General features: G+C 35.3%; 2 protein-coding genes across 2 annotated transcripts; both read left to right on the top strand.

Annotated features, from left to right (window-relative positions):
- The first annotated feature begins 2,976 nt into the window (after nucleotides 1-2,976).
- LOC140751154 (carboxylic ester hydrolase-like) lies at nucleotides 2,977-12,859 on the top strand. The gene is made up of 10 exons (XM_073085024.1): nucleotides 2,977-3,156; nucleotides 4,309-4,380; nucleotides 5,197-5,259; nucleotides 5,566-5,637; nucleotides 6,454-6,519; nucleotides 6,630-6,701; nucleotides 6,987-7,049; nucleotides 8,731-8,859; nucleotides 9,987-11,290; nucleotides 12,639-12,859. Exons 1-10 carry the CDS (start codon nucleotides 3,070-3,072, stop codon nucleotides 12,832-12,834), a joined length of 2,124 nt encoding a protein of 707 aa, XP_072941125.1. The 5' UTR covers nucleotides 2,977-3,069; the 3' UTR covers nucleotides 12,835-12,859.
- Nucleotides 12,860-12,996: 137 nt separating this feature from the next.
- On the top strand, nucleotides 12,997-17,220 carry LOC140751155 (esterase B1-like). Its single transcript, XM_073085025.1, has 4 exons — nucleotides 12,997-13,570; nucleotides 14,543-14,674; nucleotides 14,876-16,176; nucleotides 17,024-17,220. Exons 1-4 carry the CDS (start codon nucleotides 13,493-13,495, stop codon nucleotides 17,193-17,195), a joined length of 1,683 nt encoding a protein of 560 aa, XP_072941126.1. The 5' UTR covers nucleotides 12,997-13,492; the 3' UTR covers nucleotides 17,196-17,220.
- Nucleotides 17,221-18,582: the final 1,362 nt, after the last annotated feature.

The following is an 18,582-nucleotide window of genomic DNA, read 5'->3' as shown; positions in this document are numbered from 1 at the left end:
CCACTGCATGGAGTCTTGTTTAGACTCAGGTTCATAATGGTGAACCCAAGTTTCATCTCCAGTAACAATTCGATTCAGTACAATATTAAGGATCTTCTCCACAGAGGTTCAAAAACGCACGGGAACATTCAACGCGCTGTTGTTTCTGAGGCGGCGTGAGCATTCTCGGCACCCACCGCGCGCTGACCTTAGTCATGCCAAGATGGTCATGCAGAATTTTAAAAATGGTTGTATCCGATACTCCAACCATTTCTGCAAGCTGTTTCTTCTTTAGCCGAGCATCTTCCAGTACTAATTTTTCGACTTCCGCTATCGTTTCCGGAATGGTCACCTCAGCAGAACGTCCTGGTCGTGGGTCGTCTTCAAGTGAATCCCTGCCTTGCTTAAAAAGGTTGTTCCACTTGTAAACCATCGTTTTTCCAGGGCAAGAGTCCCCGTAAACCGATGACATCTCTTCCATTATGATTTGCACAGACTTTCCTTGCTTGGTAAGGAACTTTCTAACGGCGCGATGCTCGATTTTCTCCATACTTCCAATTTTCTTCCGGATTGAGTTGTTTAATTGTCGATAGTTTTAAAACTAATGATGCAATTGTGATAAAACTTTATATTTATACTATTTATGAGTCACTTAACACGTATCGCCCTTAACGAGCCCGCTATCCCCCCTCCAACCCTGCCATTCCGCGGACTTAAAAACGCACCCTCGTACCTTTTTGTTTTTTTTTTGTACGAGGGTGAAACTTTCAAAAGGTACCCGGTGTCTTGGGAGCGACGTAGGGTTATGTGGGACCCTTACCGCACTAAAACCTGGTTTTGGCAGACAAAATGTGATAGAAAGATTGTAAAATTAAATAGTTACGAAATTAAATGAAATATCCGGTGTTAAGGACCACATAGAAATGTCTAATGTTCATTCAATCACTCATTAGTCATAAAGTTATGTTTAAAACCACAGAAGTCATCTTAATTGGACATGACGCAGCTAAAAACATAGAATAGCGAAATTTCCTTTAGCGCAAATAACTTGTTATGACTTTGTTATTTTGTGGCTTGCAACTGCATAAAGAGCCACAGCGTTATCTAGCTTTTAGAGTCGACATAAGTCCATTTCAGTTCCACTGTTGGAAACCGTTCCCTCGCAGGGTGAGAAGGGCTTTGGTCAAAGTAGGTACACTTCACTGGCACAGTACGAACTGACAAACGTAACACAGCTTTCAGAACGTGATTTTATAGGTCCTGAGAGGATAGAGATAATCGTGATAATATTCATTTTAGAGAAATTCTCGGGGGCGCAAACTTCAAATCTTGCCATATTATGCATAAAATTAAATGTTCCACTCATGACTGTAGCTACGATCTTGTGAATTACAAAAGGTTAGTTGTTAATGCACTTATAGTCATGAGAAACGAAACCTACTTACGATTAAAATTTCTCCACAACATATATATCTATTCTTAAAGACACTTTCTACACATAGAAGACGCTTTTTACACTCACAGCCAAACACTAGAATTCCCTGTGTCGTGGGTGCTATGGACACACAGAGGCAAATACGCAAACACCCAAAGCCAGACCCAGAAACAGAAACCTAAATTCTTCATTTACATAAGTCTGGCCGGGGATTGAACCCGGAACACTGCGCGTCAGATCGGATATAACGATGCTTCGCCACGCGAATCGTCATTATTATAGTGTAACAATTATCTTATGGATTTTTTTAAAATGGACATTTTACAGAATTAGATAATAGGTGAACAAAAATAAATGCAGTCGTATCATGCCCATTCAATTTTAAGCAATACCTACGATTATTACTATACGATTGACTTACGACAAGATACAAGATTGAATAATTAATAATTTTAATTCAAATGTTTTGATCGGAAGATCGTTTCTTGATAAAGGTTTTTACGTGCTAAGCAAGTTTTTAATGTTTTAAAGTTGGGAAAGCCCGACAATTTAAATATACGAGCCCGTCGTATCATATGTAATACACGTTCACTTCGAGTTGGCCGTCGAACTGGCCGTTAAAAAATTACGTCACGTGCACTAATACGGGTGTCAAAAAATACTTATTGTATTTTCAAACTGTAATAATTATATATTATATAAACGTTTTATATATGTTATATATTTATATACGTTAAATTTTGATAAGATAAATCGAAGAAACACTAAATATTTTGAGTTTGAGCTTTAATGTTATCAAGGGTTAATGTTAGGAAGGTTTTAATAGTTCGCATAGATATTGTAATTATAAATAATCCGCATAAGAACGAATAGCAGGTTCATCTGTACCGTACTTATGCGGTTCAGACTGGGGTGCGTGCGGGGAGCGCAGCGAGAGGTCGCGGCCAACTCGAAATGAACGACTAATATGTATGTATATTGTATACAAGTCTTGTTGGATGTTCATTTCTAAACAGGTTTTTGAATCATCTTCGAAAATACTCAAAACCCGTCAAATTATCTACATATGATTCTTTTGATGTTTGTAGGTATATTACTATCTTGAGTTGCATGTACCTAAATACTTAATATTTGATGCCGGCATAGGCGATATTACATAGTTTAGAGATACCCGAAAGTATTAAGGAAAACGAAGGGTTTGAGGACATTATGAAAAACAAAAAAAACTCAAGGGTATGTGAAGTCTACCAATCTTCACTTGGCCATCGCGATGGACTATGGCCTAATCCTTCTCATTATGAGAGGAGACCCGTGCCAATGACCAACTTATGGTCGCTCCCTTTGTTGTGTTGGAAAACATCTTATTGCATTATCGAGCTTATCGAGGCGGAGGGATAGTCTGCTCAATATAATGCTGAATAAGTTTAATATTACGATCAGCAGGGCAAAGCAATGCCGGCATTAAAAATAATTAATAAGGAAGATGTTTACTGAATTACTCATAGTTGCAATCGTCTTCAAAATTTGTTACAATAATATAAAAGCCATATTAATAAGGCAACGCGTAGCAGGAAAACACGTTGAAATAAATACCATGTCAACATAAACTGGTTGCCATTCCACGGGATCTTGGGTGTGTGAGACGTTGTAAGGAAATGTGGTCACTAAAATGTTTTATATTGGTTTTGTTTGTGTGGTTGAATTGTGCGAACGGCCATACTACGAGGTTTTATAGAAACACGGTAAGTTTTGGGATATAAATCATATACGTAATTATTATTATATTTTATGACTGTAAAAGTAGCATTAAGGTTTTGTTTTGTATGACGATATACTCGAATTTTAATATATTTGCGTGAGTAGAGAATATGTTGCACTTTGTTTGACCGTCAAGTAACCAATGTGTTAGACCAATGAGATTCGCTAGCATAGCATAGATTTATTTCAATGATGTAACACCAGAAAATGTGAACGATTACAGGTCGTTTTCAAATCAAATCAAATCAAATCAAATTTTTTTATTCAAAATAGGTTCTTTACAGATCACTTTTTGAATGTCAAAGCAACTACCACCACTTCACAAGGTGTTTCGTTATGGAGAAGAAGCGGCGAAAGAAACTCCATAACACACATCTTTTTAAAAAAAATGTTTTTGACAATGTTAACTTAACGTAATGGTACATGTGGAGCTGGAGCTAATTCAGACCACACCGTTTTGTCAGTCAAATAATCACTTACTTTATAGTACGCTTTTTTACATAGCGTTAGTTTAACGACATGTTTAAACTTTTTTTCTGTGAGATTCAAAATGTGGTCGGGTATTTTATTGTAGTAGCGAATACAGTTTCCCACGAAAGATCTAGCCACCTTACATAATCTACGTTTAGGAATTACTAATTTATTTCTATTTCTGGTATTAAAGTTATGGTGGTTACTATTTTTTTCAAACATATCAGTGTGTTTTCTTACATACATAATATTTTCATAAATGTATTGACTATGCACCGTCAATATATTAATAGTGGGAACAGTTCTCTTAGGGACTCACCACGCCGCAGACTATATATTGACCTTATTGCTCTTTTTTGAATAGTAAATATAGAGTCTATGTCAGCAGCACTGCCCCACAGTAGAATGCCATAAGACATAATGCTTTCAGAATTTCAATCAACTGTAGCACCGATTTCTTTATGTATTTACCTATTTCATTAATAATAGGTTCTTATATTAGATATTATAATTATATTTCACCTCTCATTGCCGCATTAAAAGATTCCCCTTAGCGCAGCGGTCACTATACCGGTCCGACACTACTAAATGCTTATTTTATACAGGTTGATTATGCCTATATATGTAAAATAGCTATAAGTATATAAAACATTTATTATTTGCAGGAAATCGAAGCTGAGATTCTCACGGTAGCACGGATTGTCACCCCAGAGAAGGATGGGTCTTCAAACGATAAGGTTTTGAAACTAATTAATAGCTATTATATAAATAATCAGAGTAGGTAAAATATATTATTTAAATCTTGGTTTATTTATAAATGTGAGACCACGGAAACCTGTTTAATAGTCAGCTCGGAAGAATTTCATATAAATGTATCTGCAGTATGTGGGTAAAGGTAGCGCCTTTACGTGTTTAGCATCGTTGAGATAAGGCGTTTTGCTCACGAAGCAATATTTATTTATTAAATAAATCCACAGCGTAATATATTTATGATATACAATACTTCATATTAAAGTAAGAGTCAAAAATTGATTTACATTTTACGTTAGATACAGTCACTAAATATGTGTGTGCGTGCATGTGAGTGTGTTTGTATAAAAATATGGAGACGAATTGTGATTGAATTAGTTACACAATCAGAAAACAGAGCATATGATTTTGTCGTTGAATTTGGTCCAATGAAAATTTAAAATACTTGTGTTCTGATGCAGGTGAAAATATACACTTACTACCTATATACGTATAACTATGTATACTCTATGTATACTCGTATATGTAAGCACGTGAAGTCCAGTCTGGTCCAATATATTTCACAAATTGACTTCTAAGGTCTGGTGACCACAATTATAATATGGAGTATATCTATGACGATACCGATGAGTGAATGTTTTCTGTAAGCGATGCGGAAAGGTCAAATACTCAATTTTTATACTTAAATGTTTTATATTTTTTGTATATTAATTTCGAACAATCCCGGAATAATAAACAATAGTTTATGGTATGTAATAGACATACTACATACTATTACATATATTTACACATACTATTTACAGGGAATCGAAGCTGGGACCTCTTCGGTATCGCCGACTGTGATAGACGGTCCTTCAAATGATAAGGTTTATAAACTACCTATTTTAATATTGAGAGTATAGCTCCTCAAAGTCTGGATTATTTATTGATAGATGTGAAACTATAAATAAGTGTTTAATAGTTAGCTCAAAAGAATTTGAAATAAATGTAGAAGTAGTATGTGGGTAAAGTAGCATCTCTATGTGATTAAGTTTCTTTGAGATTGTTGCGCTCTATGGTCTATTGACTCTTATTGCTTTAGAGAGCAAAAATGTATATACATTTGTATGTCGCAGTAGTGCACAGTAATACAGACAGATAAACATAAGTATACAACATTTACAATTTTACAGGAAATCGAATCTGGGACCCCTACGGCAGCACCAATTGATACTACTGTGTCTGTCGAGCCTACAAATGACAAGGTTTGAAACTATATAACTACTACATATTCATAGTTAGACTAGTTAAAATGACTATGTTCCTATGTTGTATTTATTTATAAACTAGCTGGACCCGGCAAACGTTGTGTTGCCATATAAATAAAAAAAAATAGGGGTGAACAACTCTTATCTTCTATCACAACGTTTTAATTAGGGATGATTGAGAGTGTTATAAACGTAGGAGTAGACAAATATAATCAGAAAGCTTCGAACTGCTAAGCTATCGGGAGTTACACGTGTTATTGTGAGTCAACCATAAAATATAGACATATGCTGTCCTGGAATATTTTTTTTATAATTTTAAGGAGAACATTTCCGTCATACATCATTTTTGTGTAGCTGTAATTATTAAGGTTTCACACGCGACGAAAGCTTAAAAATGGAGTAACTTCTCCCGTTTTCCCAACATTTCCTTTCACTGCTCTGCTCCTATTAATTGTAGCGTGATGAAAAGTATACTATAACCAGCTCAGGAGTATGAAAAATAATTGTACCAAGTTTCGTTAAAATCCGTCGAGTAGTTTTTGTTTCTATAACGGTTATACGGACAGACAGACAGACAGACCGACAAACAGACAGACAGACAAAAATTTAACTGATTGCATTTTTGGCATCAGTATCGATCCCTAATCACCCCCTGATAGTTATTTTTGAAATATATTTCATGTACAGAATTGACCTCTCTACAGATTTATTATAAGCATAGATAGAAGATATGGGATTATAAAGAATTGATAACCAAATAGAAATAGACATACTTAATAAGTACGGATAACATTTAGGTTTTATTCTTTGCAGGAAGTCGAAACAACTCCTTCGATAGTCCCGGATGTCACTAGCGTGCCAGAGTCTTCAAGTGATAAGGTTAGAAACTGTATATTTTAATATTATTAAGAGTAAGTGGAAGACACCATTGGAACTAAATTTTGTCTACACATAAGGGATATAAGTTTGTATAATGTCATTATTTGCAGGAAATAGAAGCTGGGACTCCTACGGCAGTACCGATTGTCCCTACGATATCCGATGAGTCTTCAAATGACGAGGTAGAATGTGACACTATCTATCTATTCTAAAAGTCTGTGTAGAATAGGCTATAAAATCGATTATGTTTTTTCAATGTACCTACACTTAATATGTGGATAATAATAGCGTGTTTAATATCTTGGAGATTTAGACTGCCTACGGACTGTGCAATATCTAGAATAGCAATAGCAATAATTGTTTTGAATTGCCGCTGATTCCGATTGAGCCTGTAGAGTAGTATATTTATTTTGGATTTATGCATGACAAAAATAAACAAACGATTGAATAACGTTTTATATTTGTAGGGAATCGAAGCTGGAACCCCTACAGCAGCGCCGACTACCACTACCGCGAAACCCGACGAAGAGGTATTTGAACTAATTATGTATTAGAATAGCGAAAGTAGCATCCACAAACATCGCTTTAATAGTTAGCTCAGAAGAACTATGAATAAATGTAAGCATCTCTGCGGTTTTAGTATTCTTGATTGCACTCTACGCAATGAACAATCTGTCACCAACTTATACTGATTGTGCTAAACAAGTAGTAATGAGCATTTGTGGAAGCGGATGAAGACATTGAATATTGATAAATACTTAGTAAAATTTGTTTAATTTTAGCCTGCACCACTAGGTAGTAGGTATTGTGATAAAAAAAAAAAACAAACTTACGAACAGTTTTGGATCTCTCATATCATAGAAATGCCCTGCGTTATATGTGAAATTAACACATACAATACACAGATCAGTATACTAAATTCTTCATTTAGTTTTGATAGAGTTATAATGTTTGATAGTGATAGCGAAACACTTACTAGAGATTTAGCTTAGAACTTTCGGTGTTCGCATTCTGTGTTTATCGAGACGATTCAGATGATTGTTTATATGAGTCATTTTATAACGTATATTCTTGCTGTGTGAGAAAGCATATGTAGAAATATGTTAAAAAAACAGTAGAAATATAACAGTTCTGCGTTATTGTAGCAATAGCGTAACGATAACACATGTGACAACAGTTATTTTGAGGTCTGTGCCAGACATAAACAAATATTTGAACAAAGACTTTGCACACACATGTGAACACTTATTTGTTTAATGTTTTACATATGTCAAAGTCCAGTTGTTAGGAGACCATGACCTAACAACTGGACTTTGCGCATGTGTAGCAGGCTCCGCACATACTTGAAGTTTGATAGCTTTTTTGTACGCTTTTTTGTACGGACACAAAATGGTTTAAGTGCAAATATTTGTAGCAAGCTTTGAACAAATACTCAAATACCCGTGCTTCACTGTGTTCAAACTTGTGTTCAAATATGTGTTCAAATGTTTGTGTTATGTCTGGCACGGGCCTGAGGTGTACGATCGGCCTTATGTTTATAAATTCATTTAATATCTTTTTTTGCAATCGTTATTAAAGTTTACGTAAGAATTATGCGATAGACATAATGAAAGTTGCTACGTAATACAAAATATAAAGAATCAAATTTAAAAAATACATATTTACTAACATTGACAGACTTATTCTCAGAAAATCTTGAATTAGGTACAAGTTAACGTAATCTAATTTGCTTTACTCTTAAACATTGAAATATCACCACAGTATCAAAAGACAACATAAATACAATACAAATATACAATCGCTGTCAACTCCGAGTATCAATAATTTTTAGAAGCGCATACAGTTTTCATTTGGATGCAGAACTTGTGTTGTATTACTTCTAAATAGTCGAATTCTTGGCAATTTGTTTCACTGCGTACCTACCTACTCGTACGTTATCGTATATAATATTGTGTAGGTATATACGCAACTACATTTTTTACATTATAAAACGTTTGTAATAAATTCCAAAGTTTTTTGCTATCTTGGAAACGGCCTTGCTGCTATCATTGTAAATTTTACTTTTTTAATATGGCGAATGGCTTTTTAAGTGATATCGCTTAGAATTACATATATGTTGGCAGTAAATACATGATCGCGTCTTTATTTTATTATTACGGATTCTTAAAAGATTGTTCTGTGTATAAGTGCTTAATTTTTTTTTATTTCTAGGACCCAATAGTCTCAACTGAAGATGGCAAATTGAGGGGTACAATTGAAACTTTATACGATGGATCCCAATATTACAGCTTCAAAGGGATACCCTACGCAGAAGCTCCCGTTGGAATCCTTAGATTTAAGGTAAACATCTAACTTTTTCATTATCTTTAATCTTTATGCCTTATAAGAAAAAATATGGCCTTTGTGACGTTGTAACAAAGACTTAATTTCAATGCAATTAATTTTCGAAAGAGTATCTTATTAATAAAACTAACAGAGGTTGGCAAACAACGCACAGATTAAACCGGTCTAGATGCGTGAACTTTTGGATAAGTTTTCCTTATGTAACGTAGCGTCATGTAACGTTTTATAGAACGAAATGTTACCTATAAATTCTTTATGTAATTAAATAACAAAACCTGTGTAATTATAAAAAAAATATAGAAACAGGTGTAAAAAATGCACATGGACCTGCGGTATAAGTGCGTATACTATATGTTCTCATAAAGTACTAGCTGACTCGGCAAACGGTGTGTTGCCATATAAATAAAAAAATGCTAAGGGTGAACAACCCTTATCACTTAGGGGTATGAAAAATAGACAGTAGCCGATTCACCCACGTACTGAATAGGCATATAAAATTTGGTGAAAATCGGTAAAGCCGTTTCGGAGGAGTACGGTAACTAACATTGTGACATGAAAATTTTATATATAAGATTTTAATGCTTATGTTTATTAAAAATATGTACGGACTGTACGGTCAATAAACTATAATAAGCTATAGTATTGAGCTTTTTTACTCAAAGGTCATTGAGAAAACCGCAACCTATCAATCAAATTGTTTATCTTATTTTTTACGTCTAACCACAGTATCTATTTAAAGCAAATGTTTCGTATTATGTATGTGAAAAAATCACTTCCGATATGGTATAGTAAATAAAAAAGACTAATTTTATTTACAAGATGAAGAGATAATCTAAAACACTATACTGAATCAATTTCAGAAGTTATTTCACTATTATCGATTTAATTAATTCTTAATAAACATAGGTACTGGTTATGAAAACATACAGATAAATTGCGCTCTTTTGTTTTGATATATGTACTACAAGAACAAATAGGTACTAAGCAATATTTGTAACTTACTTAAAGAGTATATTATTATAATTTCTTTACAAGTATTTGATATAAATTATTATATAATTTTATTTATGCAAAAGATACTGTAGATTATAGAATAAAGTGTGTGAACGGTGCTTATGTTTCAGGCTCCATTACCAACAAAACCCTGGAGGCACATACGGAATGCCACTCAGCATGGTCCCGTTTGTACACAATTCGACACCACCGTCAACCAATACATCGAAGGAAGTGAGGACTGCCTGTTCCTCAATGTCTATACACGATCCCTGGATCCTAGTGCCAAAATACCAGTTATGGTCTTCATTCATGGAGGATCCTATATGTCGGGGTCTGGTAACAGCGACACCTACAGCCCGCACTTGCTGTTGCAACACGATGTTCTTCTCGTCACGATGAACTACAGACTGGAAGTGCTTGGTTTTCTGGGCTTAAACAATGGCGATGTCCCCGGAAACGCAGGGATGAAAGACCAAGTGGCTGCCCTGCGCTGGGTTCAGGATAATATTGAGCAGTTCGGTGGTGATCCTAACAGTGTAACACTTTTTGGAGAGAGCTCAGGAGCGTCAGCGGTCACGTACCATATGCTATCGCCCATGTCAAAGGGTCTCTTCCATAAAGCGATAGTGCAAAGCGGAGTTTGTTTGGAAGACTGGGCGCAGGGCCATGGCGCTGTCGATAGAGCATTCAGAGTCGCTAAAGTACTAGGAAAGGACTTCAAAAATAAAACCGAATTAGTCGAGTTTCTAAGAGAAGTTAACCCTCTTAATCTAACCAATCTTACATACAAAACTCTCGCGAGAGATGAAATGTATCGAGGTCTACCGGAACATTTCGTACCCATAGTGGAGGAGACTTTCCATCCGGGTCCAGAAACGTTTATAAGCGAAGATCCAAGTGAATTGCTTCTCAAAGGAAAAGTCAATAAAGTGCCTCTGATGATTGGATATAATTCTGGCGAAGGCATATTCATGTTAGATTACCAGCTGCACAATTTGCAGAACAACAACAGGTACCCGACAAACTTCGTTCCGCGATCGCTGGTGGAAAGGTTGTCCGAGGAAAAGATAATTCAATTTGGAAGGAGGATCAAAAGGTTCTACGTCGGGAAGAGGCAAATAACGAGGCACGATCTAGACCAGTTACGAGACATTCAAACAGACGTGAACTATGCGTACAATACCCATAGGTTTGCTCATATGTACCGAGCGCTCAATGAATCCGTATACATGTATCGGTTTGATTATGACACAGAGTTAAATATGGTGAAGCAGTTCACGGGATACACGTCGCTGAGGGGAGCGAGTCATGCCGACGACCTGTTTTATTTGTTCTACAATTCCTTGAATAAGAATATTATAGATAACAACCCGAAACTGAGAAACATTACGTACAAAATGACAAGGATGTGGACAAACTTCGCTAAATATGGGTAAGTTATCACTTTTTAAATTTTACAATATTTTTTTATGATTCTATCGTAAAAGTGGTAAACCAGTACCGTGGTAACCAGTTTCACCGTCACACCTATTTTTATCTTGAAGTAGTTCTTGCATTTCCGTTGAAGGGTGTTGATCCCGGCTGTCTTAAATCTGTTGGTCTGATGTACATAAATGTCAGTGACTTACTATCAGGTTCTTTTATCTTTCCAACTTAACCAAATCTATGTTTGGCTTATAAAACAGAAATAGGTCTTGCAGTGGTACCACCGTAGATCAATCTTAAAGAGCTCAACCATCTGAGAGTAGCTTATAGTCATACAATACGTGTTTTGATATATTTTTTGTAGTTTTAACGCACGTTATCCATTATTTTCCGCCCAAACCTGTTTTAATACTCTTGACTGTGTAAAGTAATTATCTAATGCCCAATTTATTGGACGAGTATATAATAATTAACCGGTAGATGCGTAGTCCGAGACCTCTATCAACGTGGGAAAACCAAAATTTGTCCTTCATAAAATGAAACTTATTTTATTTGAAAACTTAAATGTGTAAATAAATATTTTGGCGACACCAAAACATTTTTTTCTACCGGGTATCGCGTTAAGATCTAGAAGATAAATGCGTCAAACCGAATCAAATATAATTAAGTTGCATCATTGACTAAATTATATTACGTAAAATACCATGTATTAAAACAGATATACTATTAATATGATCCCTTAGTCCTTTTTGAAATGTGTTTAAATATTGATACGTTGACGTGATCTTGCATCATTAAATATTAAGGTAAGTTTGAAGTAAAAAATAAAGCCAGGTTGTCAGGTTATCATTTAAATCGATATTGTAATTATCCGGTCCTCGGCAGGGGAAACCCCATCAAGTAATATGCATACATTATCGATTAGTAAATCGTTCTTAATTTGGCGATATCGCGTCACGTCTATTATGGCAACATATTCTACTTTTACGGCTATATGTACCAGGATTCCCTGTGTCGTAGATGGTATGGGCATACAGAACCTATCTAGACAAAATTGTAAAGGAAACATCATTTAAATACAAAATAGTGGTGGACACAACGTCCATCGATAGTACGACAACTTTTGCCTTAAAACAATGTTTTGAAGCATACAGTTTTGGTTTGAAAGTTACGATAAGAAGACTGGTACACAGCGCTTTCCCAATTACCTCAGTTAAAACTTCAATCCTATTTTATTATATTAAATATGTCCAAAGGCAGCAGAGGCCACACCAGATGAACAGCATAGTCACAGTCCTCCTCCAGTTAAAAAAAAACAAATATCTTAAAATAATACTTAAGTTTTATTCTTCCAGACGCCCGACCCCAGACGACAGTTTGGGAGTGGTTTGGAACCCCTACACAGCGGAAGGCAAAGAGTACTTGAAGCTTGCGGAACCTATGGCCATGGACCAGAACGCAGACAGATGCAGAATCGACTTTTGGAACAAATTGTACCGGGATGCTAATTTACCGTATATTAAAAATAACGGTAGTCTAGTGTTAATTTAAGGAATAAATACTAAGCGAAAATAAATGTATTTTTAATTATAAGAAAATTTAAACTTTACAGATAATCTACATAACTATCTACTACACAATCTATAGGCATGTGCATGGTAGACTATGTAAATGTTAGACAGCCAATAAAAAAAAATCAGCTGGTTAGTAATTATTTTTCATGACCTTGTTTGTGATACATGTTGGAGAGGGGGGACACCTTAAAAAAAACTTATATTTTATAGGACAAATATTTTTTCACGTTATTTAAATAATTATCTTGATAATTAACAAAGAAAAATTTGGTTAGTAATAATTTTTTAGAATTCGTCCGGTCAACATACTTTATCCTTGCTGCCCCTATCAAGCTACCATTTACCAACATTGCTGTAAGGAAAAATGTTGGGCGTCTTGTCGAAACGAAGCTACTCACGAAAAATCAGCTTGTTAGTAATAAATGATGAAAACTATACAAGGGATCCTGTACTACGTGGTTAATAACATATAAATCGTTTCATTCCAAGATCAATACGTCTTCAATTCATAGATAACGCTCAACAAAAGTCCCAACTGCATTACTCATTACAGGAAAACTTGGGAGAATAAATAAAACTGTTTACTTCCAACATTATCACTCACTACACGCACGTCGAGGTACAATTATATAGAAATGTGGGAGTTTGTGATTGTTTTGGTGTTCGCTTTGTTGTCGTCTTGTTCTAGTCGCGGCTGTGGCGATGGCTTTGTGGTAAGTTGTTTACTCATTATTATTCTTTATGACTAGTTTAGACTTAGACGTAGATAACTATATCTGACTAAAGTAAAGAACTATCTTTACTTTAGATTTTTTTATCCAACTGGACATTTAAGGGTTTTCGAGCGTGTGTAAAGAATGATTTAAGTAGGTTTACAAAGGTTATATCTATGTGCATGTATGTCTCATTATTTGGCACGCTCTACAGTTCAAACGTCCCAAACGGACTAGATTTTGACATGTGAGGTATCATTGGATTTGTCTACATTTTGAGAGTAACATAAGCTATTTCTCTTTTCAGTTCATTATTTTCTAACCTATTTGGTAACCCAATTAGGTTTACTGTTTTCATAATAATTAAAAGTTAGTGTTCCGTAAATCCGAAGCTTGGTTTCTCTCTAACAGCCTTCTATATAAGCATGTACCGGAGGTAAACATTTTTTAGATGTAAATGAAGTGACTAAATTGTGGACATAGTTTACATAAAAAAAATATTAATGTCTCCAAATCATAAAATTTTTCATCAACAATTTTGAAAAATAAGGAATATAAAACGACACTCATGATCAGGAAATCTTAAATGAAAATGCAATGCTTAAATTCAAAAAGTGATTTCTAGTTTGATTGACTAGTTGTTTATGTACACTGTATTGTTTTCCATTCAATCTATTTTATACGTGTTTGTCACAAGAATTGCTACGTTCCTACATAACTTCTACTATTTATTACTTAGGTTATCATAATAAATATACTTTTGTTCTACTACGAATATCATAACAATATTATTTATAGACATCGGGCAAATATCTTAGTATGACGTAGAATATTAATTAGTGTCCAAAAACTGTCTAAAGACATACATATTTGGTTTATGACAGGAAAAATAGCATTTTTTCGATTTCGTTCGTTTATGATATCATTAAAAATGTCTACTCATTCTAATATTAACCGCATTATTTACCGCAGGAAAACCCCATAGTGACTGTGAAGGAAGGTCAGTTAAAAGGCGCTTTGGCTACGTTGGTCAATGGGGACCAGTATTATGGCTTTAAAGGCATTCCATATGCCCAGCCTCCAGTTGGCGATCTTAGATTTAGAGTAAGTTTCCTAACATAAATATATAGTAACCTTACGATAAGTCGTAAATGCCCCGTGTGGACATTTTCATTCCAACCAAATCAAAAGGAACGATAATATTTCCTTTTACGCGCATTTTTGATACATAAAAAATAAGAACTTTGTTACTTTATTAAAAATCTCTAGAATAAATTTATGAGTCTCTCAAAACGTATCTTTCAGGATCCTCGTCCACCTAAATCATGGCAGGGCGTTCGGGACGCAACCAAACATGGTCCCGTTTGCCCCCAGTATGATGGCGGCATACAAAAGTTTGTGGAAGGAAGTGAAGATTGCCTCTTTCTTAACGTCTACACGAAATCCCTAACACCAAAATCTAAGAAAGCTGTCATGGTATTCATTCACGGTGGATCGTTTTCACAGGGTTCAGGGAACTATGAACTATATTCACCAGATTTCCTATTACAACACGATATTGTTTATGTTACTCTTAATTATAGACTGGAAGCCCTAGGATTTTTGTGCTTGGACACACCAGAAGTGCCTGGTAATGCTGGCATCAAAGATCAAGCAGCTGCCCTTCGCTGGGTGCACAAGAATATAGCTCAGTTCGGTGGAGACCCTAATAAAGTAACAATATTTGGTGAAAGTTCTGGTGCAGGATCAGTCACTTACCACATGGTATCACCCATGTCGAAGGGATTATTCCGCGGAGTAATAGCCCAGAGTGGAACTTGCATTGACGATTGGTCGTTTAACGAAAATGCGAGGGAAAGGGCGTTTAGACTAGGAAAGTTATTAGGAAAAGACACGAAAGATACAAATGAATTGTTGCAATTTCTTCGGCAAGTCAAACCTCTTGATTTAGCTAATGTTACGTATCCAACCATGACAGAGGAAGAAAAGCTTCGCGGACTGCCAGTTCATTTTAAACCAGTTGTTGAGAAGAAATTTTCGAATGTTGAATCATTCATTAATGAAGAACCAATTAGTATAATTTTGCAAAGAAAAATTAGCAAAGTGCCAATTATCGTCGGATACAATTCCGCCGAAGGTATAATTATGGTGAACTACCAAATCGGGAGACTAGACATTAATAACAAAAATCCATCTTATTACATTCCAAGGATGATAGTTAAAAATATATCGAAAGATAAAGAGATAGAATTCGGAGACAGGATAAAGAAGTTCTACATTGGAAATAGAGATATAACCAAAGACGACGCCCAAGTTATAGCTAACATGCAAACTGATATTCACTTCTCGTACAACGCGCATAGATTTTCCAATTGGCTCGCTGAATTCAATGAGAATGTATACATGTATAGATTCAACTATGATACGAGCTTGAACATAGTTAAATCAATAGTTGGTTACCCAAATTTGAAGGGCGTTTGCCACGCTGATGATTTAATGTATTTGTTCTATACTCAACTGAACAAGAAATTGTATGATGAACAGAAACAACTGAGGGACATTGTATTCGATGTTACGAAGCTGTGGACAGATTTTGCAATCAATGGGTAAGATAACTTATTTAAGATAATTTATTTAGGTATGTCATAGAAGTACGAAGACGAATTTTGTTTGAAAGGTGGAACATTTCCATCGGTACCAATGCCACAATTATTTCTGTATTATAACAGTCAAATTTTGCGATCGATGTGTATAATCTTATATATAAAATTCTCGTGTCATAATGTTAGTTACCGTACTCCTCCGAAACGGCTTTACCAATTTTCACCAAATTTTATATGCATATTCAGGAGGTCCGAGAACCAACTACCATCTATTTTTCATACCCCTAAGTGATAAGGGTTGTTCTCCCTTATTTTTTTTTTATATGGCAACACAACGTTTGCCTGTTCAGCTAGTAAATAAGTAAAAACGTCTTTCTATGACTTCATACCTTACTTCCTTGTAACTTTATTAAAGCCGTAATTTTTGATGAAATTCTTTATTTTGACGAGTTAAACGTACAGCTCGTTTAGGTATCTCTAATTTTCCTTGTAATGTTTCACTAGTTGGGTTTTTACTTCGTTTATTAGTTCAATAGATTGGTGCGATTACATATTTTTATCTTGGAATTATAACAAATTAATTTATTAATGTATATACGTGTAAATAAAATTTTACTGTTTGTTTTATAACTTATTATAGTGTAAAATTTTTGCTCGAGTCTATGTAGGAATCCTTTGCAAAAAGGAATTGGGTCCAAACTTAAAAAAATAAGTATGCAAGATAATATTAATCTAATATTATAGAATAGAATATTAATCTAAAATTTATTAAATAAATATTCTTGTCCGATTAAAAATAACTTAAGTGATAACTGTATGTAGGTACTATAACTGGCAATATTTTTTCCAGCCGTCCAACAACCCATAATTCCAGAGTAAACTGGACTCCCTACACGAAGGCTGGCAAGGAGTACCTCAAGCTGGAAGAGGGGGCGTCCATGGGGAACTACGCAGATCGTGACAGAATGGAGTTCTGGAACGAACTGTACAAAGAAGCTGGACTTCCGTACATAACAAATTAATAAAAATAAATACGTACCTCAATAATATTTAATTTATTTGTTATATCTTTTTTATTTTAAAAAGTATTTCTACTTCCGTAGGCTGAATTTCCTTACCCTATTTACTGCAAACGCTTGATAGACTAATTGCTCTACCATTGAACGCTACTGTTATACTGCTCATCGATTATTTGGTAATATATTTGTACAATCATTAAATAATCGACTGTTAACAATTTTTTCGAATAAAATTAAACATTCGGCGGTTGCTCCAGCTACAAATGGGAAATTTTCTAGTACGAGTAGCTTAAGCGACAAGAATAGGTATCTAACAGATTGCTCCTGGTCAGAGTGTGGACCATGACCTAAGTCCTTCACACTTTGAGAAGAGATATGTACTCAACAGGGACAGAAATTAGTTTATAATTTAAAATACACCCACCTACATCTGCCCAATAACAGATGTATACTGGTAGCAACACATCTGTGGCCGATCTTAGGTCTAATTTACCTGAGGTTGATTACAGAATTTACTGAAGTCCATGAGTGGCAGTAGCCGCTTACGATCAGATGGACGCCATGCTCGTTGGCCACTTTCGTATTATAAAAAAATATATATATATATATTTATAAAGTACTTTTAAGTAGTAAGTGTACCTATAAACAACTTATCACCTAGTTTTTACGTAAGTAATGACATCATCCAATGTAACTCGGTTTGTATTGTTTACAAACAAGCTGCCTCACACTTATCGTGAGTCTTGACCTTATTCGAAGTAGACCTGTAGTAGTTATAATATCGATGTTCCTAGAGAAGGTATATGCGATTATATGTAGGTGGTCTCAAGGTGGTAGAACCCTTTGTGGTTCGACTCCGGCGGTGCCACCGCCACACCTATTTCTGCCTAAGAACAGCAGTGTTAGGCGCTGCTGTGTTCCGTTTTGAAGGGTGTGGTAAGGGAGACATACTTTTCCGAGGCGTTCCAGCTTAGTCCTCAGGGGTAGCGGCGCATCTGTGGCCGACCTCAGGTATGAATATCTAATCCTATCTGTGATTGATTACAGATGTCCATGGGCGGCAGTAGCCACTTACCATCAGGTGGACTGCATGCTCGTCTGCTACTCCTATATTATAAAAAAAAGGTATTTACAACTTGTTTAAGGCTCTACTTTTTATGGTATTTATCTGAAACTCGTTTACTTTTTCACCGCTGGAATTTAGTATAGCAGCAGTGTAGAGGTTCTGTCGATTTTTACACGGTGTAGGTACCGTATAAAAATTTGAAACTTGAGGTGGTAGAACCCGTTCGACCCCTGCGGCACCACCGACACACCTATTTCTGCCTCAAGGCAGCAGCAATTAGCAATAATTAATTTCCATTTATTACTGGATAACCTTATCTCTAAT

The sequence above is a fragment of the Epargyreus clarus genome, unplaced genomic scaffold, assembly GCF_041222505.1.
Source record: "Epargyreus clarus isolate Ecla_fem2 unplaced genomic scaffold, WU_Ecla_fem_2.2 ptg000021l, whole genome shotgun sequence".
NCBI lineage: Eukaryota > Metazoa > Arthropoda > Insecta > Lepidoptera > Hesperiidae > Epargyreus > Epargyreus clarus.
Note: the sequence above shows the minus strand (reverse complement) of the source record. Positions and strands in the feature narration are given on the sequence as shown.